At 34.5% G+C, this 25,427-nt stretch overlaps 2 protein-coding genes across 4 annotated transcripts in view; both read left to right on the forward strand.

The window, feature by feature from the left end:
- Positions 1-25,427, forward strand: part of LOC132906642 (uncharacterized) — a 123,285-nt gene that overhangs the window by 94,923 nt on the left and 2,935 nt on the right. For 2 of the 3 annotated variants that reach the window (XM_060958993.1, XM_060958994.1), the window contains exon 2: positions 23,405-23,451. In XM_060958993.1, coding sequence (XP_060814976.1) covers positions 23,410-23,451 — 42 coding nt within the window. In that variant the 5' untranslated portion in view covers positions 23,405-23,409. Of the gene's footprint in view, positions 1-19,623; positions 19,790-23,399; positions 23,452-25,427 lie in introns of those variants that run through there. The other variant, XM_060958992.1, reaches the window with a different exon arrangement.
- LOC132907097 (uncharacterized) lies at positions 13,458-15,932 on the forward strand. The gene is made up of 3 exons (XM_060959854.1): positions 13,458-13,595; positions 15,069-15,305; positions 15,411-15,932. The coding sequence occupies exons 1-3, from the start codon at positions 13,458-13,460 to the stop codon at positions 15,654-15,656; spliced, it is 621 nt and encodes a 206-aa protein (XP_060815837.1). The 3' UTR covers positions 15,657-15,932.

Genomic DNA, 25,427 nt, shown 5'->3' on the forward strand with positions numbered 1-25,427 from the left:
TTTAGAATTATACGACTATCGTTTAAATACTATTAAAAATATTGGCGAACAAAGAAACGTTTTTAATTAAGACCGAATCGAACGACGAACGACGTTAAGAGCTTTTTCACGATTGTTTAACGACGTCGTTGGCTATATATAGTATCGAGAAACGGGTAATAACGAGGAGCGACCGAACATCGCGTCGTGCAATCGTGTAAAAGCAGCACACGTGTAATATTAATTTCCACGGGCTACGAAACGATTCTCATCAACGCAGCTGTCCCGCGAAGGAGCAAGCCGGCATATAGGTCTGTAGAGTAACACCTAAATTAATAATTGCCAGTTCCCCACAGTAATTATGTGTGCACGCTCTAGTCGAACAAGTAGGCGGGGACGTGCAGGTAATTGCACGCGCGTGTATACGTTCTCTCTGGAGCAGGAACAGCTTTATACGTGCGATAATTGGAGCCTGCTTACCATAAGGTTCTCATAGGTCAGTGTTTATTCTCTATCCTTTTGCTAACACACCTCTCAATTCGATTTATTTTCGGTGAGAACTATCGCAATACTTTAGTTTATTGTTTCAGTTTCTCCGAAGCAACACTAACTGATTTCGCTTTTCATTAATTCCTTCGTTTCAGTAGATATACAGGGTGCGCCGTTAGAATTCGGACAGAATTCAATTTGTAGTTCCCACCATATTAGAATTCAGATGTTTGTGCTGATTGACTCTGAAGTTAGTTAAATATGTCAATAAGTCTTCTATAACCTCAAAATGACAGAACTCGTTAAGCAAAACCCGGAATACGATAGAAGAGCGGCGATTATAGAAAGTCTTCGCGCCGGGAGAACGCCGGTCGAAATTATAAAATTCTTTAGCTACCCAAGATCGACGGTAATTTAATTTTGTTGTGGGCAAAACCAAATTTCCAGCAAGTGTTCACGTTTTGAGCGTTGTCTCAAGTGAGGGCGACGTCATGCCTCCGCACTTCTTCCAAAAAGGCGAAAGAATCACAAAGGAGGTTTATTTGGAGGTCCTGAAGACAGTAATAAAGCCGTGGATGGAAATTACGGCTTCTGGAAGGCCGTATTTATTTCAACAAGATGGCGCACCTGCTCACACAAGTCATCTTGTTCAAAATTGGCTCTCTGACAATGTGGACATGTTTTGGTCGAAAGATTTCTGGCCTCCTAACAGTCCCGACCTAAACCCATTGGACTATTACGTGTGGGGCGTTATCGAGAGACAAACTAATAAATGCAGGCACCCCAACGTCAACTCCCTACGAGCTGCTATCGAGTCAGAATTCGCGACAATTAAACGCGACCAGTTGAAGTCAGCGTGCTCGCGCTTTAGAGCAAGAATAGAGCAGGTCATAGAGGCAGAGGGTGGTTACATAGAATAAAAGTTCTCAGCAAGGACCCTTTAAATGAGATATAACAACATTTTCATGTGTTTTTGTGTATTGACTTAAATAAACAACTTTCTGCACAAAACTTCTTTTGTCCGGATTCTAACGGCGCACCCTGTATAGGTATATGATTAACATTCAGTTTACAAAAGACAGATACTTTCTTCCGTAAGTTCGCTCGTCGCAAGAAGATGATACAAATAATGGTAAATTGGTAAAATGGTAATGATGAATCTAAAAAAATCGTGTTCGTAATATCGCTGCTTTTTCTATTCTTTCAATTTACAGAGTCGATCAACGGTGGCTTCCAAGTGGTTTGTTCTATTGCGTAAAGTGCAATAGAACTTCGTTTGTTAGAACGAAATTTTGGTTACTTAAGATCCAACTGGTTTTCAACTCCAACTACCGATTCGTGCACGAACGACGTGTAAACAATTTTCTAAAATTTCACGATACACCGTAACGCATCGTCATCCGACTGCGTCCCTTCTTGAACTCCGTTGGAACAGTTTCGGGGTTTAAAAGAACTCGATACTCGCACAAGGCGCGTTTCCCATAATAAATCCAACTGGTAGGTACACGAGTATGTAGCAATGCAAAGGGGACTTAAGTGCGAGAGAGACGGAGGGAGGGACGGTGGACAGCCGCGAGTAGCCTCTCTGATGTAACAGGTTCGGTGCATTAGTTTGCCTAAAAGGTTTGCGCCATCAGTCTCTAAATGTCCCTCTGTCGTTCCTCCATCCGACCCTCTCTGTCTAGCGGTATGCGTCGTTTATAATCTCACTTACCCTCTGTCTCCGTTTCGTCGACGCCATCCTCCGGGGAGAAGGAGGGCAAACACCAGGGCCTGCAGCAAGCGCGAGGACGGCCGCCGCTGTAAATTAAGTGCGCTGCATTAGCGGAATCCAGATGAGTTAGCGCACCGCGTTAATTCGCGCTAATGAACAGGTTATGAAAGTTTAATTGTCGGTTAGCCGGCCGGAAGATCGATGGGGGTGAGAAGGGTGAGGAAGCCGGACCAGGATTTACGGAAGTTTACAGAAATTCGAGGACTATGTCTGCTCGAGGTCGGAGTTTCCTCTCCGGCGATATACGCGTGTAGTTACAGTGCACGAGCTTGTTACGGTGCTCTCGATCCACGGAACGAGATGCTGAATTTTTAATTGCGCCAACGAGAACCGCCGTTTATACTCATCGTCGTGTGTGTATACTACACGTACCTCGTGTGTTCTCGATCCTTTCGTTGCTTACCTCGGTTGCAATTTTAACTTATGGATTTCGATATCACGGCGTACAGACCGAATAATAAACGCGTGTCCATATTTCAGGGGATGAATCTACGGGATAAAGTAAGTAGAAAACGTCGCGAAGAACGCGCTCTACGTAATCTTAGCTTTTCGTCTTAGTTTTATATGTGTACGCCCATTCATATTAGTTTTATATGTCGACGAAGAGAACTTTCGAATAATTAGTCGTAGCCAGGCATCTTTGATATTAAAACTTCTGCCGTTCCTTTTATTTCCGATTACGTAAGAGTACGTTTGCTCGAGCGAAAGTACGATTTGGAAAAATGCGTTTTATGCCTCACCCAAGACCTTGTATCGAAAAACGAACGATTCAAGTGTAAAAAAGCTACGTGTCTATCCGTTAGGAAGGTTGTGCAACGTGCTTTCTATGGGCCTCGCTATTCTCGCTATTTCATATTATCGATCGACTTGCAGCAGTCGACATACACGACTAGTTATTTCGTGATTAGCGATCGCGATTTGCGGCCAAAGCAATCGTTCAGAACACGCTCGTGTACCTTGTACCATTCTTCGCTTTATCGTCGCATTTTTCCCTTCGTCGTGTATATAAACTGTGCGTTTTAATGCTCGTGCAGAAACCGCGGGGAAATATTGAGAGGTACACGCGTCGAGAACGTTTTTATGCTCGTATAGTACGTTTCCCCAGGAGGCAGTTAGCGCGATTATTCGGAATTTCAGACTTCAGAAATTCTATACGCGTTAACTCGGTGTCGATTCAGGAGCAATTATAATAACTTTTATCAACGAACGAGTTATACGTTTCCTTTAGTTACTGTTCGTTTGCAGATCGCGATTTGCGAATCGGTGGAAAACATTTTTTTAACATTTTCATTCATCAGTTATCTGTACCACGGCATATCCTTCTTCTTCGGTAAAAACAATAAGAAGACCAGACCTGGTGCACTCTGATTATTCGTGACGCGGCCACGGTAACTCATATTCTCCAGCTTACTTCACAATTTGCATCTCTCACTGTCAAAGCGAGGCAACAAGATTTCCAAGCGAAACGAGCAGACCTCCTCAATCTTGTCTTACCACTACGAATCCTAGACAGTGGCGGCTCTGTGCGTTCCCGACGTTTCTGCTTGGTTTCACTTCTCAGGATTTCCTGTTTCCTGCAACGTGGATGACCCTACGAGCCGCGGTTTGCAGCTGTACCTATGCCATGCTCGCGAAGCGGATCGCGTAATGCGAGGGGAAAGACAGAAAATGAGCGGGCGACGTAGAACCGCTACGAGGAAAGCGGGAATTCAGAAAAATCCCAGAAATAAAAGAGTCCAGCGTTTTTCCTCGTTAGTCGATCGCTCGTTGCGTGGGTCGCAACTTTTTGTTCCATGGTTACCGTTAATTAGATTGAAAATGGTCTTTCGAATGGTAAAAGAAGTTTCATGGTTATCTTTGTCGTAATACTGTTACCTTTTTCGTTTCGCGGTGGTAATAGTATTTCTCTTCTTTTTCTCTTTCCTTTTCTTTCCGACATTAACCGTGGATCTTCTGCGCACGGAATCGAATTTCTTCTTTAGGAACTTTTTAGTTGGCGAATCAGTCAAATATGAAATTCTGCTTGTTGAATGGTTCAACGGTTCTGCGGTATTTTAATTTATTTTGTATCTTTTTTCTTTTCTTAAATTTAGATAAAAGAAACCCGTACGAAAACATTTTTACTTTACAGAAACGACAGAGCGATTTAATTACGATTTCGAAGTAGCTTTCAATAGTTACATAAAAATAGTTGTAGCAATTTATTTCGTTCTAAACGTAGACACGACCTTTTGGAAAATTCTACGATTCAAATATTTCTCTACAGAATACAAAAAGTACAAATATTTGTAACGTCACACTGAAAACTCTACGAATATTTGGCTAGTCATTAAAATTCTTGTTCCTAACGAGCGTTTAGTGTTTTACACGTTGAAGAAAGTTGTACATATAGCTGAATATAGTCGAATGGGCTAATTAAAACAAACAGCTCGGAGGAAAATTAGGTTTAACGAGGTCTATCAGTGCGTTTCGAGGGAGCCATGGAAAAGGACCGATGAAAGGAAATAGCAGAATGTGCCGAGAAGAAACTACAAGATGGCACTTTTCTCTGATCATAAAGGTCTCATTGAACGCGAGCCTCCTTTGAACTATGCTCACAGCTGTCGACTCGTGGCGGTAATTAACAGATTAGTTAATTGATTGCTTGCCTCTCCGATGCTGCGTGGAACTTTTTTCACGCTCACGATTGTTAAGGGTATCGTGAATGAGCTCGTGACGACATCTATTCCAGGAATCTTGTGATTCCTCTAATTGTGCCAATCATTCGGTTTCTGTCTCCATATGTATTCATTTGATAATATCGCTTTAGTAATGGTGTATTTCAAATACTCCATTATGCTTTGAAAAATGACAGTGTGGAGATTGATAATTATTAACGTTTGCAAGATTAATTGGCTATTTGATAAATATAATTCTATGACATAGAATCGAACAATTTCGTGTTTACAAGCACAGTTTGTAGATTTATTTTCATTAATTTAAATTAACAGAAGGAAATCTCAACTTTTTACTTGTATAAGTACTTCATTACGTTGAAAGAATTACAATTATTCCACTCAACCATTTTACAACAAATAACAAAATTTAGCATTATATTAGAAAAAATTCTTGTAGAAAAAATAATTCCATTTTCATTTGCATACGTAAAGCACACATGCAAAAATATGTTACAAGATTACGTTATAAAAAATTGAAAAGAAAATTTTCGGAATTTCTGTTTTTCCACAGAACCTCATCCGATTAACGAAACCAAAGAAACTTGTCTGCTCCTGTTATAAAAAAAGACTTACTCAACGACGTGTGAATCACTACGTGATTCTCTGTACGTCTTCTCTTTACGACTTTCGATCATTTCGTCCCGGAACCGATCAGTCCCGCACTTATCCTTATGCTCGTCCCACTTTTCCACACGATTGCTTAATCCAGCAGGTTGAAGTTAATCCGACTCGTTAAATCCCCACGTATACCGTTCCGTGTTTCGATCATTAATGACGTTCCCTCTACCTCTTCGATGATTACGTGCCGCTACATGTCTGCCAAGGAACAAGCTCGGTCGAAAATGAAAGCCGCTTAGGTACAAAAGGGAATCGATTGGAAAATTTTCGATGATAACCGACGTCGAGATAATTCGAACGTCTTCGTATTACGGGAACGAGCCTCGTGTTCAATTACAACTCTATCGATGTTGGATCATTGCGTTAGATACCTGTTTACCAGCTTGTAACAGGATAATTCTTGTAACGATAATAGCGTTTCCAATAAAATTGGTAGTAGAATCGTAGATACGTGAGTAATAAATTTCCAGCCAAATTGGACAGACTATTTTTAGAAGGATTAATTTTGTGGTAAAGCGAGATGTTTTCTTCCATAGGATTTAGATTTAAATCTAGTATTTCGATATTAAGTTGTTTGTAATGTAATTGGTTAACTCGATTGCTAAGACACGATCGATTTATTTCTTAATCGTTTAAGATGATCTTGAAAACTAAGTTTTAAATAATACAGATAAACATTTTGATATTATTTTATGCTTGACACGGTTTCAAGTGAATTTTGTCCTAACTGCGAAATAGCCAAAAACAAACATTTCGACGCTTTTAAAATATCCTGCATTGCTTATATCCAGAATTCATATTTTGATACAAAAGTGATATCTATCTCCATTGTTGTGTATAATATACATTATGATTTAACGTATTAATGCTTCCATGTCACTCCATTGTCATAAATATTCCAAGTTAAAAAACTGTCCATGAAACAGTATACTCTCAAAATAGGGAATGGTTGAACGATATTACATTTACAACGGAACGATGATAAATTTAAACGAAGATGTACTAATCTTGATTTTAGATGCTCGTAAATGGGCAATTAAACGTACGGGAGTTTCCAAATTGTCAATAAAACGTAGGAAAGCGACATAGTTATAAGCAAACAAACGTTCACTAATCTACGAAAAGTTAATTAATCTCCAAGGATACAAAGTAATCGGCGAAAAATAAAATGCAAGTAATTTATTACCGATAATATAGGTAATAAATACATCAGCCATTTATTAGCTATTTCATGTATATCCGCTTTCGTTCTTTTCAAACAGTAAATGCCTGTGCTTTTTTAACGTAACAGATAGCTACGAAACGTAGCTACTTCATCTGGCAATAAAGATTTTCACAACCCTTATCAGTGTTGATCACCAGACAAACCGTAAGTAGCAATCAACCTGTACTACAGAAAAGTAACAAAATGAAAGGATTCTACGGAAATGAGCCAGTAACCGAGCTGACGATTCGGTAATTTGTGAAACAAGAGGGAGGTGTTTCTAAAAATGTTGCGGTTTGTATCTTTAGAAGCAACGTCGAAACAGTGAATTGAAGATGTTAGAGAAATGTATGTGTGTGTGTGTGTGTTAGAGGAATCGATAAAAGATCTCGTTCCTTTTCAAATTTTATCTTAAAGTCGTTTCAGGTGTCATTTATTCCATTCTCTTTGTATATACTCAGAAACGAAGTCTCGATATCATAGTATTCTATGATTCACTCTTTTTAGCGAATACAATCGTCCTAAGTTCTATGTCGCATTACGAGTAAAAATATGATAAAAATCCACTATTTTAATATCGATAGCTTTCGTTTTGATTCATAATATCACAGAACAGGCACTTTAATTTCATCTCGTATCGTTCTATGTTTTATATTTATTTCCTTATTCGTTCAGAGTTTCTGTCTGGTTTTAACTAAGGATATTAATTATGACCATATGGATTATAATGATAAAACGAAGCGAAAATACTTTTCACGGCCACGAAAATTCTAATTTAATCCTTACGAATGAACGAAGCCGCGCGTAATCTAGGTGAAATTCTGAATCATTTTCATTGCTGTAATCCGAGGATTTGCGTCATCGTACTTAATATGGAGTTGGTCCGATTTTTAATGGAAAAATAGCTGCGAAATTTATATTTCTATGCTACGCAATTACAAAGTAACGAAGACTAAAGTCCGATCGCTGGTGCATTCCAGTTAATTAACAATGATTTCACGGCTTTGGAGATTTAACCGGAACAGTAGAGAGAAAAAAAAATCGCGACCGATTAAAAATGGTCATAAATTTACGCTTCTGAAAATTATCTGCTACGTAGCTCGTACCTTTCATGAACACTTAGTTCCCATTTTAGACGCTGTTGAAAGTTATTAAACATATGTAACGTATTATGACAAGATTATAACGTTTATTTAGAAAGATTACAGTTTCGTTCTTTATATTTTTCTTTAGATCTTTTCCTTCGTTGCTTTATTTTTATCTACACGAAATATTCCATCGCAATCTGATCAACGATATGTCACCAGACAGTTGTTAATCTTTTCAGACGTAAACATGCTCCCATTTATAAAACAATTGAGAGATCGTATGGAGATAGAAAAAATTAGTACAGTTTTATATTAATATTCTTATAAAAGTAATATTCTCGTATAAACTATTTTTGAAAGATGTGTATGTTATCAGCATGAGTCAAACGGACGAATTAAAAATCACGAAATTTCGAGAAAATCTTCATTGTAACGATTCGTGTGAAATACACATATAGAATTTTACAATTTAAAATTAGATTCTCTATGACACTTATTTAATACCATAGAACATTTTTACCTAATGAAAAAATTAATCAACAACGAACGCGTGTAACTTCCTACAAACTGGCCAACATGATGCGATTCTTTGCGATTATGCAATATAACAGAAAATGGATACGTATTTATTTGAAACCTGTTTGCATCGAATTTCACTATCAAAGTTTCCCCGTTTATGGTCACTTGGAAGAACAAAAAAGAGAAGAAAAAATGAAGGAAAAATAAAGTAAACAAGTTGATGGTAATAAACGAGCGGTTTAAACGGAAGCAGGCAGAAAGGGTTAAATCATCGGCGGCCTCGGTTCCCAGCGAGACGTGGCAGCGTTGAAATAATGTTTCTCGCTTAATCAACGTTTACTGGGTTGCGTTATTCGCTCGTTAAAAACGCGAGGAAAAGCGATAAAGCGTCGTTCACGAGCCGCGGAAGCCTTCAGACGCAATTTCGTCGCGAAGAAGCAATGCCGCGCCCGCCGTACCGGCCCGCATGAATATTAAATCCTTTTGCCGACAAAGAGCTCAGTGTTCAATGCGGCCGCTCGTACCCGCTAATAACGCGCTCCCTATACTATAAAGCAATAAATGTCGTAACTGGGTTAACACCACAGTACCGCGATCTTGGAGAAACCGATCCAGACAGGGTGGTGCCTCCAGGCTGGATATTCCGTATTTTAACCTTTAACCCCCGTGCCTGATTAATTTAATTAAAGCACAGCTACACGCGCAGTATTCCAACACCGTTTACGAATATATTCTACCTTTTATGAATACATTATACGAAACATTTTGAAATTTCATTAGCACCGTTATGAGGCTCGATTATCGCGATGATATCGATAAAGTTTGAAAGAAAGAAAATGTATAGATAAACTGCAGGATTACTACAAGTATATGTATGTATATTTCGCAACTATCACAAAGGCATCGTTTAAACAATTAATTATTCGTTATATTAATGAACCTCGTTACTTGATACAAACCTCGGTATTTTCGGTATTAACTGTATTGTAATGCTCGTACGTCTGAGATAGCTATTCGAGCTTTATATTTATTTGTTATTAAATATACGTGTGATAGCGTTTCGAATTCTATTTAAGATTATCGTCCTTCTTTTTAATGTTGCAAGAAATATCGGTCATGGCATGCACGTCTCTGCTTTTATAGAAACATTCCTTGGCTATGTCAAGCACGTTTCTTTGTTGATACTGTCTTTTCTACCCTTCGATACAGATACGAGGGTGAGATAACTTACTGCGTAAACTTTGTTGATCCTACGATGTCGAAGGGTGCAAACCGCACATGCGAAAGAATGTGAAGGAGTTGTTTGCGTTAATACATATAACAGTACAACAGATGGTTACCTCTTAATTCTATTTGCAATTTATATCAGGCAAATATAATATTTTTTCAGATGTTTTTAAGTTAATATCGAAATTAATTAATAACAAATTAATATCGAAAAGTAATTAAAATAAGAAATAGATCTACATGAAATAATAAACTAATTTTCGTTATTATTCGTAACAAGGAAATTACTAATACGTGATTCGATACAAATTTACTCCCGTGTCAACCTGTTACACAGACACGAAAAATCTCTGCCCCAAGACCCCTAAATTCTCGGAAAGATCCCTTTTCAGAAGTACCAAATTCTCGGTATATCTTTGATCTCGACACACTTAATCTTACAAAGAATTTGGCACGAAGAATTTGTCCTTTTCTTTTTACCTTACTCTTTCTCATTTCTTCCGTGTCCTACCCTCAGGGAACCTCTGTTTCTAACGATTTTTTGGACTTTCCTTTTTCCGATGAGTCACAGGGAAAGCGAGATAGAGATGTTAACTTTATCCACTGATTTATAAGTCTTTTGTCGAGTTCCTTATACGGTATAACAATATCTTAAGTTTTAATAAAAAATTGAAGCAACGAATCTACTAAAAATTATCTTGGAAAACATTAAAAATCGCAATGGATGAATAATTTTAAGCGAAGGTAGGCTTTATGAAAATTGAGTAAAAAATAATACGGAATCTCTTCGATGTATTTAATCAGGAAACTCGAACGAAGATGACGCATGATTCGATTCAATTAAAAATATTTAATTAAAATTATTTTCAATATTTTTTTCACAATGTTATATTTAAAAAATTATTAAATCCTAGGTATTTTAGTTTTTATTGTATTTTTTAAATTGTTTTCATACTCTTTAATAAGATCTACGAAGAAAAGAATGTTAAGCGCTTCATCAAAGCTGCAATTTCTTTAAAATTACTGAAATTTCTTTTTACGTCGTTTCATTGTTGTGTCAATCATTTCATAGGATTCTCATGATGCTTCGCGATAATCTTCATAACGCTGCATCTACAATATCGATTTATTTACTCGGAAATGCTAGTAGAATTAAAAAAAAAATAGATTTTTCTCTAGCACGGGACCGTCAAGGTTATTCAGATGACGGAGAAAGGAACTATGGCGCCATTGATGAGCCACAAGTACTGTATATTTACGCGTTCTTACCCTAGCTGTTGATGGAGGTTAATCGTGCCGCAAGGAAAAAAATACGGTTTTTTTCATTATAGCTAAGCGTGTACGATAAATTACAAGAATTGCGTAAAGATTCTCATTTCCTTTGTAATTCACCGTTACAGCACGATGTAAAACAAGCAACGAATATAGATGTTCGTCAGTTTGTATTGCGATTAAATGAAAAATTTACGTATTTTTAGAACAAGGTATCTAAAATCATATCACGTTTGTTAATAGTATAATTTTTTATTGAATTTTTATTTGCAGATATACGTATTCGTTAGGGAATTGTGTACTCGTACAAGATATTGAACTCGATCATTCGGCAAACAAAATAAGTCTTGTTTGCAGAAAGAAAAAGAATGCATATTAAAACGATGACAAATCAAACAAACAAAATAATCAGCTGACTTGACATTTTCGTAAATTAATAACTAGCTAACTGATAATATCGGTCGAATCGTGCGAAAGAATCTCGACGATAGAATCTTCTTTAGACGGTGATCCTTTTGTAAGTCGCAACCCCACGGTCTATTCCACTTTCACCCTATTAAACGCAATAATCAAAAGCAAAATTTCCATTCATCGGAATGGGAAAACCCAAAGCGCGGTATAATACCCTCTAATAGCAATTAAATCTATTCTTAATCGTTCCAGGAATCGCGCAAGTTTTCGATTCCTCGAAGATTCTTCCTTCTTGATCTCGCTTTGAGGAAGAAAAAGGACTTCGTTCTGGAATTTCTGTCCGCGCAGACATTACGCAACCTGCACACTCGAATGGACTGTGCGCCTATTGCCAGGCGGTACGAGGCGTTCGCTTTCATTATGGAAAGTATTTCTGCCTGGAATCAGTTCGTAAAGGGCTATCATCGCACTTCGTTTTTCGTCGCCGCTCTCGTTCACCCGTTAATCGTCTCGAGTCTTTCGAAATATCCTGCTACTGCCGTGGCTGCTTGGAAAATTTCTAAAAGATGATTCAAACCTCTAGGAATCTGTGATCGTTGCGGCGATACATTTAGACAGATGGTGGAAGGAAAGGGATTATGAGGATTAAAAGGATTAGAAAGAAAAAAGAAAGAGATTAGAAAGGATTAGAAAGGATTAGAAAGAAAAAGAAAGAGATTAGAAAGGATTAGAAAGAAAAAAGAAAGAGATTAGAAAGGATTATGAAAAAGCTATCGATAGAAAGAGAAATAATTAGGACGCGTGAAGTTTTAGGGGACAAAATGATCTCTAGCAAAAATAATCTTGTTTGCTGTGTTCCAGGGTGATTAGTATTAGTAGCGATGGAATTCATATCGGCGATGTCTGAGGTGGTGTCAGGTGTATTTCGATATTTTCTTGTACCTAGCAGGTGGAATACTTAATCTATGGTAAAACGTATTATAATAAAAACAATAAAATTATTGTCGTATGCTGTTGAATTTGTCACGAGAAATACTATTTCAGTGTAAAGAGAACAATATAGCAGCCGTTTAAAAAGACCAACTTGACTCTGGGATCTTCCAATGTCTCTAATTAAAACAGACATGCTATGGAATTTGAATGGATTTATTGTCGAAACTATGCGAGATGTGAAGATTGAATATAAGGGAAGATTGAATGGTGTTAGATACCGTTTCTGTGTCACCATTATCCATTCATGAGCATGAATATGTTCGGTTGTAAAGTACAGTTACTCCTTTACTTTGAATGGAATCTGATAGTCTCTCTATATTCATTGATTTAATCTTGCTTTTAATAGGAAAATATTAAAGCAGCTTCGTAAAACGGTGAATAAACTTGTTAGCAGTAGATATTATTTGTTCTTTTCATAACTAAATGTGACCCATTTATATGAAGAAATAAGAAGCGACTCGTGTGTAGAAACATGATTAAAGGTAAAAATAAAAATCGAATGGCTTGATATATCAATATTTGTTTAAGAAGATAAGAACGTGCCTTTTTTGTTTTAGCGATAATATGTAATATGAGGATAACAATAGCGTGTACATAAAACGAATAAACGACATTTCATTGTACGAATACAGAAGATAAGACTGAATAATCTGGAAATTATTAGTATTATTAGTATTTTCACACATTTATAGAAATGTGACCGAAAAAGGACAATTAGGACTAGAAACATTTACCTGTAGTTCCAATACGAGATAAATATATTATTGCCATTTTCATTCTATTTTTCTGTCCCCTTTGGAAGAAAATATCCATTCTATCTTTTTAATTTTTATTAAACGATATTTCCTATTATTAAATATTGAGGAAATTTTCTTTATTCCAATATTGAAATATTTATTGCTATATTATCTATAATAGATTGATTTTTTTTTTTATTTAATTACAAAATGAATATAGTATCGAATAACGTAGCATATTAATATGTAGTCAATGAATGTAGCAAGCTATTAATATGTAGGTAGTCAATGAATGTAGCAGGCTATTAATATGTTCGCTAATGCTGTGTTTAAAATTGCTTGACGTCTGAATGCGTAAAGGCCGTGGTTACAGAGGGAACGGTCTCTGTCTTATTATCTGCATTTTCAAAAAAAATATCCGATACAATCATGAACGAAGCTGACACTGTGGAGAAACTTCGTGAAATGGCAAAAATCGCTAGTATTTATCATAGGAACAGAACGAAATTGGTACGAAATAGAAATCTTTCTCACGTGGTTCATGCTGGCTTGCATGTTTTTCAATTTGTAAGTTCATTCTACTAATACAATCTCCTCCTTAATTTTAATCGTCCTAATTTTCAAAAATTATTCATCTTTGAATACGTACGATATTATTGTGAAACAATCTAAATATTAAGTTGTGCCAAAACTTCCTTGCGTTGTATGAGGAAATAATAAAGGTACATTCTTTATTTGATATTATTTTATCGAGTTATGTATGATCGTAAGAAATATCGTGCATGTATTATTTCCTTCTAAAACAAAAGTAACTTTTGCAACAAGTAATATATTTGTTATAAACTATATATACGTACAGTATATTAGAGTATATTAAATATACATACAGTATAATAGAGGTACATTTTTTATTTGATATTGTTTTATCGAATTATGTATGATCGTAAGAAATATCGTGCATGTATTATTTCCTTCTAAAACAAAAGTAACTTTTGCAACAACTAATATATTTGTTATAAAATATATATACGTACAGTATATTAAATATACATACAGTATAATAGAGGTACATTTTTTATTTGATATCATTTTATCGAATTATGTATGATCGTAAGAAATATCGTGCATGTATTATTTCCTTCTAAAACGAAAGTAACTTTTGCAACAACTAATGTATTTGTTATAAAATATACGTACAGTATATGTATAGGCACGGATATTGTTAATTTCATAGGCTATACAACCTATTATTACGCGAAAGCTAGAACCATAGTGTTTTCACCGACACGAGTAGCCCCGTTTTATCTAGTTCGCGAAAGATATTATAATTCGCAAGGCAGCGTGAAAGAGTGTCACAAAAACTCGGCTAGAACGACACGGTTTAAGAATGCAAAAATATTTGCGAAATGCAATCGCCTTTCTCCTAATAACACAAATATTGCCCGATGACTCGAGTCAATCTTCTCCCCCTTTGATTAACTTGGCTCGTGCCCGTATTCAATTTCGCTATTCAATCGTATATTATCATAAGCTGCATATTACTTAAATCTCTGTTTAGAGTCAAGAGTGTCTAGTTACAAGCAGGAAGTGCGAATCGAAGGCACACGCGTGAATACACGCAGTAGATCCTAACCGTGTGACCTAATTTCATAGTGTGACTCTTACGTAGCGAAATGTCGCGAGTATGATTCAACGATATCAACGAGGGTTACCGTCGTCCTTTTCTTTTTTATTGTTATTGTTACGCAATCGGAAACAAGATCTTGACACGCGTCAACTTGTGTCGTGAAAAAGTTGCGTGTCAGCGCTTGGTTTCATTCTACTTCTTTTCTTTCTCCTCTTTTTCGTGTTGCAATTTTACACGATTCGAAGATAAGATAGAGTTTCGTTGTGCTTTTGGTGTTTCGTTACGTTTGTTCTAATTTTTCCTGCGAATTCGATCGAGCCTCGAGAACACGCGTCTTTTGTTAAGGATCATAGTGTCATAAATACTTCGATCGTGACTTTAAATATCTTTATAATTATAGGAAATTTGTATAGATTATCGGTCTTGCGTTGATACTGTTCCATCACATCCATCATTATGTAAACAGGCAACGTCAAAAAGAAGACGAGTCCGTATCCTATTTGCCTGAAGAGACAAATATAATTTTTTTGATCTATCCATTGTGCATGCTTGCGAGCCTAACATTCGCAGTTATATGGATTTTCACAGATATTTTCAGCAGAAATCCAAAAATCGTTAGTAATGTTAAATTGTTATGTATTATCTGTAGCGTTGTTTAATCCAGCATTATATTTACACAATAAACAAAGTGTGGATAATCTCTATTTATCATTGATAAAGGATAATAATAATAATAAAAAATAATACAAATGTAGGTTATCATTGGATGCTTTGTAGCAGCTTCTTTAATGTTTATAATCGGAGTAGTCGAAATGAAGCACGCAGATTGGTATCTCGATCTAACTAAAATCAACGACGACGAACTGTTGGTACACCCAATTTTTATTCACAACTTCATCATGTGCTTGATATCGATTTTCTGTATGAGCATCTACCTTATACAAGGTTGGATTTTGTTAGATTATTATCAATGGGTACGTTCGAATTTCCATCGAATTTAGTTTAATTTTTTAATTAGAACAGTTCGTAATTCAAATCATAATTAAAAACAGTTACGACGTACTAATTTTTATAATGTGTAACATTTGGTAAGTTTCTTTGGTTTTTCGATAACTATTTTTAACTATCCTCAGATAAGAAAACAAGGTGGAGTTAGTGATTTTCAGTATACTGACTCTGAGACGGGCACCGATGCGACACAAGGTCTTAGCAGACAAGATGAAGGACATAAAACAATGAACCATGAAACACCTGGCAAGCTGGTACCAATTGCTACGTTAGATACACTTCCTTCTTTAAAAGAATCGAAGACATTGGTAAGCAACAGAATATTCCAAAAATTTTTTCGTTCCTATGTATCGCAAAATAATAGAACGAAGATTAAATGTAAATTATTATTTTTACTTTTAATTTTGATATCATTAATGTTTTACCAAACGTAATGTCTAAGAATTATTTTATTTTTATTTTATCTGTTTTATATGATCTTTGCCTGAATCAAAGACGACGATATATATCTTATCTGCGATTTAATTCTTCCGCCATCTATGAAACCAACTTTCGGTATATCGTCGATCACTTTCTTACTGTCGATAATATCGCTTTATTCGAAACCACTGACTTTCTACACAATCCGGTCTGTATTCGAAACGCAATTTTAAACTAGTTTCTGCTTTTAATCGATTTGTGATCGTGGTTGTTATAAAATAACGAATTTCTACTATTTATTTGTTATATATTTGTTATATATTACTTAATGAAAATGAAAAATTATAGAAATTGTACTATAAACAGTTTGTTATGACTCGCAGGGTATAGATGAAGAAGATGTTATTTTTTACTGCTGCTTCGTCGATTGGTATAATTACCTCAAACAAAGAAGACAAATGGATCAACCATTGCATGAATTTCAAGTAATTCACGTCATGTGATCTTTCGTCTTAAATTCTATTACAACTGCGCAGGATACAATATATCCTTTGTTGTCGAAACGTGAAGTAGACTTATGTAAATATCAAAAAATTTTAAGAAATTTAAAATCTGGTAATTTTTTCATCGATAACTATGAAGATTACCGCGTTATATCAGAGAGGGCGCAGAATGCTAGTGATTTGTTTAGTGGTACAGACAAGATACAGTATGAAGCTACAACCAAGGTACAAAATAAATTTCCCATCTTATTATAGGGCTACATAAATATGTATTTAGTACCACACGAATGAAAATATTAAACCTAAGGACAATCGAAGGTTTATTTAGCATTTAGAATGATCTTATAAATTACGTTCAATTATGCTTTATATTCATATTCTTTTATATCGATGAAAGTCTTGAAAATTCAATGAAATTTGTATCGTAAAACAGTAACGATTTATTTTGTGAAGGTGAGTGTCTCCTCTTTAATTTTACGTTTAAAATAAAAGATAACCTCTCATATAATTTTATACGCATTCACATTTTAAAATTTTCTGGAATGGAATAAATGTTCTGTTTGAATAAACTTAAACTTAAACTAAGAACTTAAATTCTTTTCAAGTACGAAAAATAATTGCATCATTTAATAATCATGGAATAAGAAAAATGAATCATGTCTAAGAGACATATGTAGCTTTAATATTAACGTTTGCTTCTATGACATGTATAATTTAAAGGACTGGGTCTTCATTGCGCACAGCTCGGTAGAAACATTATTTTTAAAATATACGTAACGTCATTCATCATCATTCAGTCATGTGAAAACTGTCACATATATCGTACAAACACAAGTTAGTCTAAGTTTAAGTTAGTTTCTCACCCATTATCACAGAAATAAAAACCAAGATGAAACAGGAAAATTTATCACGCTCGAATCCATTTTATATATTACATACCAACATATATCGAATTATACTAAGAATATCGTTTCTTAAAAGAGATAACATTTTATAGCTGGATTTAGAAGTATTCACTTTTATCGAACTGTATTAGATATTTCCACTAAATACGATTTCACACTATATTTTACATTAAAGTTACTACGATGCAGTTTCTCATGAACTAGAATTTCAACATAACCCAGAAATTGTATTCTCGTAATCGGAATAAGCAAAGGAAAACGATGCGTTCAGTAAATAATCGAAGTCAAGGTAACGGGAGAACGGATAGAAAAAAGATCAGCGTGAAAGATTCTGATAATAGAAAAAGAAAATACGAAAACAGGAAATAGTCGACGATCCACACATTTTGACTCGAATTCTCGTATGGTAGTGACGTTGTTTCTTTTGCTCTTGGATGATATGTATTAAAGAACGTGACGTAGCTTGTGCGCTCTCATAATTTGCCATTGTAAATTCCTCCAATGCGAATTTTACGATGCTTCGCGTATGAGAGAGACACTGTATGACACTGTAGACGTAATCAGCGACATGATGTCATTTAGGAGGGGTAAGAAGTGACGTAAGAGTCAACGAAAGGCGTGGTTTGAACATTTAAGGAAGGTCTACTAGATATATACGATACAGATCGATGCGATAACTGTTCTTATAATGTTTTTGAAATTTCTTTATAATCTTCTTGGAGAAAATTTATGAAAAAATTCGTGGAAATTGTAATTATGAAAAAATTAGGCTAGGACATGAACGATAGTTTGTTCAAATGTCTACGTTTTATTCTATTGTGCTTCGAAGTTTGAAGGAATAATTCAAAGATTACAATTGCTTCTTACATTTGCGCTTAATTTCGAGACTAAATAAAAAGATTAAATTTAATTATGGTTTGATTAAAATTTGCTTTTATTTGAGTAATAATTCCTCTAAACAGATAAAAATGTATCATCGTAGCTAATAAAATTAATAATGATATGAATCACGCGTGGTGATTGATAATAACATTGCTGACGTATATATTAGCGAAAAATGAATCAGAGGCTTGAAATAACGTTAACAACTAACAGCGTTTAGAGATAGAAATAAAATGTGTGTTACTAGTAGATAAATAGTAAGAAATACAACATCGTAATTAAGTACACAGTATTAATTTAATATCCAAAGTAAGGCGTACCAAATGGTTATGAAGATGTACCTAACAAGGTTAAATAAAGCTCGATATACATACATACATATGTATATTCTCTTTCATGAAAACCAACGCCTGACCATTGACTTGAATGAACGTGATCGCGTTTCCAGTGCTTCTCAGTTTTTCAACCTGATTCTCCACTTAACTCAATTTTATATCAAGGATATAAAAAGTATTAAATTTCTTAGCTTAAATTTACTCGATCAAATTTTTTAGCATTTATTGCTGTTTGCAAAAAAAGAAAAGTACGTATTTACAAAAAGATTGTTACCAGCGGTGGTAAGATGGGATTATGGAAAATTTAATTTTACTATGAAGTATTGTTTACGGTCACACAGACTTTCTTTACGATTTTTGTTCACTTCGCGTATTCTTTTATTTCTGTACGATTCTCGAGATCATAGAAATTACATTCAAAGTTAATATAATTTAGAATTTGAAACGAGATTCGATGTACTTCGAAGTTTTAAGTTCGAACAGTTTAAAATAACATGCTTGTTCGACTAATTAATTGGTAATTACACAAACAAATTAGAAGATTGATTTTAGAGAGTAGATATAGATGTTCATGTTCTGTGTGTCATATTCCGAGTATATTATTTCTGATCAAGATCATCAGCGATTATATCTCTATTTACAAATCTTTTGCTAACTACTATTGCGCTTGTACTATAATTTATTAATAAAATTTAGAACGCAAAATAATCGACAGAGATAATTTTTTTACTGATCGTTCGCTAGAAATTCTTTATTTTTGTAGAGTTCCTGAGCAATCTCTGTCTCATTGCAAAAGAAAATAAACGAAAGAGTAATTGAGAAACACTATACTACTACAAGAAAAACACGACGAGACGTTAGCAAAGCCGAGGTTACACTACATGCAGTGTGCGTATGTAAGAGATCGTGTAAACGTAGACACGTTCAGTCACAGTCACTGATTTCAATCCGGTAGAAAAATTGTTGATCAACGTTGCTCCTCACGATTCGTGATCGGTCTTCAGCGTTTAGTCTTTGCCGAACTCTCGTCTCGTGAACATCCACGTCCGATCAAGTTGAATCTTTGAATCTAAACTTCGAAGTAAGTTTCTTTTCAACAAGATATAACAAAGTGGATCGATCTCGATCAGGTTTTCTACGATATTTTCAACGAATTGAAAGCAACAATAGTGAATTTTTAATGAACGAAACGAATTAAATTATCGAGAAAAATATCACTTTGATTTAATAAGCAATCGATCAATAAGAAGCGTGATATTAATATAATTTTATCATAACTTTTTCTACCTTTTCTTATACGAACGTAAATTAAATTAATTAAAAAAATTCTGACAGAGAATCGACAGATGATTTATAACGTGATAGGAGAAGTGTTGAAAGCAAAACAGCATTAATAATTCATTACGACAAAGTAGAGTAATAACCGATGTTAATTAATTAAGAATATGTTCCTGTTTCCTATGTGATAAATAAAAATTCTCTTCGTTGAATAATGTAAACTCGATTCACTTTCATCTTGAATTTTTTTATGAATTACTTTAGTGTTTGTATATGTCTTTCTTGAGCATAGGATAATTATATACTTCTGTTTTACAAGTGGCGGTTCATTTAGACAGAATGCCGCTTTCTTCGATTTATGTAAGGTTGTTTACGCAAGGATGTTTAAGTAAGGTTCTTTTGCACAATCAACTTAAATGAAACCGTTCTATACTTTAAACGTTTTAGAGAAGCAGATATTCAACTTAGAAATGTTCGAGGTAACAGTTTCCTAACTGCTTTAAAATTAATTAAAACATTTAAGTTAGGATGTAACGTTTCGGTAATGTATACAACGTTTTAAACTTCTTACATTTTAAATGAATTTTAATTTAGTTTTGGTTTATTAGCGATGGATGCGCATATGGTTAAAAGAAATATCAATTATTTTAGTTTCTTCAACGAAACACAGTATTTATTTAAGTGAAATTAAATGCACATTTCAATAATTGTTTATTTCAACGCGTGAGATTCTATCAGGAATTTTGATATCTTTGAAATGAGCGAATGAAAGAAATCTGTCAAGTTAGAAAAAATCAATAAGATTAAATTTTATCAGGGTCGGAATGAATCATAATTATTTTAAACGTGATAGTGTTAGCTTTGCTCATCCATCGAATGATAAATTTCGCACGAAAGAGTGTAAAAGCGCGAATGTGAAAATATTTTAAACAAACTGACTCGCATTCTTCTTCTTCGCTATTCCAAAGGAAACCATAAAAAGAAAACGCATCGAGATAACTTCCTCGCAATAGCTTTAAATTAATAAGATATATACTTTTCAAACATATCGAACGATGGTGTTGAAAGGTTTACGAAAACTGATCCTTAAGGATTTATAAAATCAGACTTATGAAAATCGATCTTAAAGCAATAAACAGTAAAATAAAAAATAAATAATCTTTCGAGAAGGAAATTGCTAAAAGAAATAACGTCAAAGAATCGAGTCAAGGTTTTCAGACCGATGACAGTACGAGTGAAAGTGCGACTTTCTTTTCAGCACTGAATGTTTCATGCAATGCACATCCGTTTCCTGTTTCGCTTGTATCCTTTTAACGAAACAAATTTGCAAATTAAATTCTTTAAAGATTTTATAGACCTCTCAGCTTTCGTTGTTTTGATAAATGGAGATACTAAGAACAGCATTCGAGTGTTCGATAAACCGAGTTCTCTGTCAAACTTCGTGCCAGACAACTAAACTCATAAATATCTTCCTACGTTCAACCTCGATATTTTAAACTTATGCTTAAGAAGTCGATAAAATCGTGTTTGGGCTTTCAAATTTACCTAGAGTTTCTATAAATATAAACGTACTTCTTTTTACAAATATAATCCTCTGGAAAGCCATTCGAGAGATTCAGAAAGAAAGAGGCATAAAATACGCTTTAAAATCTGTAATTTAAGAAATTGCGAATACAGTTTGGACCTCATAAAAGATATAACTTAGAAAAAACGAAGCTGGCACCCCGCTGGGGGTAGCCACATGCTATATTATTTTTTATTTATATTTTTTTTTTTTTTTCTTCACCAACAAGATATAACACTTTACCAAATGTCCGCAAGGACAAATTGTAAAATAACCCAAAAAAAAAAAAAAAAAATACAGTTTGGCTTCAAGAGAGGAATCTTCGTATTTTCAAACACTGGAACATATTACCATACGTATTCATTAAGGTTGAGATGCAGTTAAATGTTCTAGTCTCTCCTCGATCTCCAATATTCTCAATCGTTTTCGTACTGCGAGTCGTTTGATAATGATCTAATCGTTCGAATCAGGTGTTAACGTTTCTGCGAGTTTTCTTTCTGTCCATTTTTGGACGAACTTGGTTACCATAAATGACCGTCCGTTTCTCTGACCCAACTACGTGCAAATGTACGAAATACATCATTTCGAAATATATTTTGGTGAAAGTCTAAATCTTCCGTTTTAAAATTCATATTGCTATGTACATAAAAGATATAACTTAGAAAAAACGAAGCTGGCACCCCGCTGGGGGTAGCCGCCCACATGCTATATTTATTTTTTTATTTATATTTTTTTTTTTTCTTCACCAACAAGATATAACACTTTACCAAATGTCCGCAAGGACAAATTGTAAAATAACCAAAATAAAATAAAAAAAAAAAAAAAATATTGCTATGTACACACATAACTGTTAAAGGCAATTGAAGACTATTACACGATAACTTAATCATCAAATTTTGAAGCAACAAAACATCGTTGTTTATCAAAACATGCAATTCAAATGCTAATAATATGCACTACAGACACGCAAATCTATTCAGGAAACAGCATCAACGCGTAGATATAAGTTTCGTAGAGCCTTCGCATTTGCTATTTAATTTGCACGAATGGGATGCGTCAGAGCAACGAGCAATTGTTTACCGTCTATATCCTAGAAGCTTATCAGGTGACATTAGAAAATGTATCGTGCAAATGTCTGCTCTTTTTTTATTCGAACGTATTATAGTTTGCTACGTGATTCATGAGATGAATGAGCAATTGATTTCGATTCTCGTGAGTAATCATTTTGCTATTAGAGATACGAAACGATCGACGAAATTTAATACCTAGCGTAGTTGAGAACTTATAAAAATTATTAAATGTTTTTTTATTCGCTTAAATAGTATGTTTATCAGATGTATACATATCCGCGTTACTTATCAGAAGATTGATTTTATTACGAGGAATATCGCAGTTACGTTACATCGCGTTTCTTTTGTTTGTTTCGTTCGATCTGAAACTGATTTCGATAATTCGAGAATAGTTGCAGATGACGATTGATCAAGGAGAAAAGAGACGATTCACTGATTTCTTGATTAAAAATATTCGAAATAATAATAATCTGTGAACATTAGCAGTAAGTGTGTAAACCATCGATATATTATGGTTAATTTATTATAACTTTGGCTTCTTATAATTTTACCATAGAAGTACAATAATTACTATCATAGCTAGCTTATAATTTCGCACGTATTATGTACATTTTATTCAAGAAGGAAGCAAGCTGTTGAAACTTTCCTATAGTCGTATACTATCAATTTCAAAGTAACTTTGAAATTAAAAACAAAGGTTACAAAAGTATCATCTTATAACTAAAGAAACTTCACAACATTATTTACTTAAATTTTGAAATAATGCTGCTCTTTTACAGATAAGTCAGAATGGCGTTCAATAAGATGACTATCATCAAACTGTTACAGTTGGTAAGTATGGTGATAATTACCAAACACAAGAATCGTATTATCTAACTACTAAAATTAAGATTATCGCAACTCCATAAATATTGGAATATCAACAAGAAAAATAAAAAAATCCACGATCGGTAAACTTGGAAGCCTATCTAGCACTATATCGTCTAAAACTAAAATTTTCAGTATTTACATGGGTCTTTGCTACATCGTAAAAGAACTATTCTTATCTTCAATGTATTATTCTCTTTGACTCGTTTACATCTACGGTGAGGTTATTTTTATTGTGAATTTTTTTAGTTGCATCCGGAGATAACTTCTCATAAATTGTTGGTTTCCACTTCTGCTTTGCTTTTTTAGGTCTCTCAAAAATCAACAATAAACGTTCAAATCTTCTAGAGATTTCTAGACACTAGTTTCTTTGGTATTGCAGAGCAGGTTTAGCAGAATGGAGAATGACATAATAGCTTGTGATTAGATACTGTATGCGAAATTCTCTTCATGTTCTATGATTGTGCCTTGAGCCGGAAGTCAATCACTATTCAAGTATCCGTTACAATTCCTCAGATGCGCGTGCTACGTTATGTATTGCGTAAATTTTCCTAGTGGTTTCGATAATCAAGCTTTCTTTATCTCGCTTAAATTCTCTCTATAATGTTGGTCATCTTTTCTTATATATGTATATGTATATCTTATTTCTATTTTTGATATTTTCACTACATTGAGCAGGTGCGTTTAATGAGAATCGAAGGATCAGGTTGATTTAGTCTGCGGTTTCTCAGAAAATTTGCATCGCTAAGGATTTAATGATTTAATGTAAAACATAGTAAAATATCGAGTATTATCGAGTCACAGACCCAGAAATTGAAATAGATTGAGAGAATACGAAAATGAACGAAAAAGTACATTAAAATGATTTAAGAAATTCAAGTAAATATTGACAGTGCGTTTTCTTAAAAATATTGCTACCTTATTGAAAGAAATGTAAAGATATCGTAGTGAGAAATAACAAATTTGTAATTCTGCTATTCGATCATCTCAAATATGCTAACAAACCGTATTTCCTTTTTCACGATTATTACAAAAGATTATTACACGTTTTATCTCTTCAAACCAACTACTCTCCCAATACTATAACTATTCTCCCAATACATTATCAAACCGATTACATCGGATAAACATCTAAGATGTATTCCCCAATACCGAATTCAGATTTTTCAGGGAACAAAGATCAGTGTTATTATTATATCAACAAAAAAAAAAAGACAAATAATTGTCAGGAATTCGTGTCACATCTAATACCAAAAACTGAATGTATGACGTAATGTTATCTAATTAATTAACAATACAACACGATGAAGTGGACAGGACTCATAATACGCCATGAATGTAACATTAAGAATGACGGCAGAATGCTTCCAAATTCGTACATGGATCGCCATCGAGTGGATTTCTGTTGAAAATTTACATCTCTGTAATAGAATCGACTTCTATTTAAAACGAAATAGAATACGGTCGTTGAATCGTAATGAGTTACTACTTATGGTGGTATCGATGGAGTCGATGCACTTTGTCAGTTTGGCCCACTTTCCCACTTATCGTTATACGTATATACGTATGTCTCCTTTCAAAACTTATACCCTTGAAATAGAATCGTCTCTCCTAAGCGGAACCCGATCGTTGGATCCTAATGGGTTATTTATGGAGTTGGATGCACTTGTTTCGTTGGCCCACTTTCGTATACTTATCACTACTCCCCCTTTTAACAGAACTGCTTATAACCCGCGCCTTTTATATTCTGACTCTGTTCTCTAACATTGTTTACGAATAGCACAGCTTGAACACGAATTCGGAAACTCTGATCCTGTAACGCTTTAGTCTCTGCGCTATATCTTTTTTTATCTTTTATTGTTACTTTTGTATTTCAAATATTTCAAGAATTATTAAAGTCCTAGATTCTAGAGATATTTCATTGAGGACAGTATCTTAAT

This window comes from Bombus pascuorum, chromosome 5 (assembly GCF_905332965.1).
Source record: "Bombus pascuorum chromosome 5, iyBomPasc1.1, whole genome shotgun sequence".
NCBI classification, from domain to species: Eukaryota; Metazoa; Arthropoda; class Insecta; order Hymenoptera; family Apidae; genus Bombus; species Bombus pascuorum.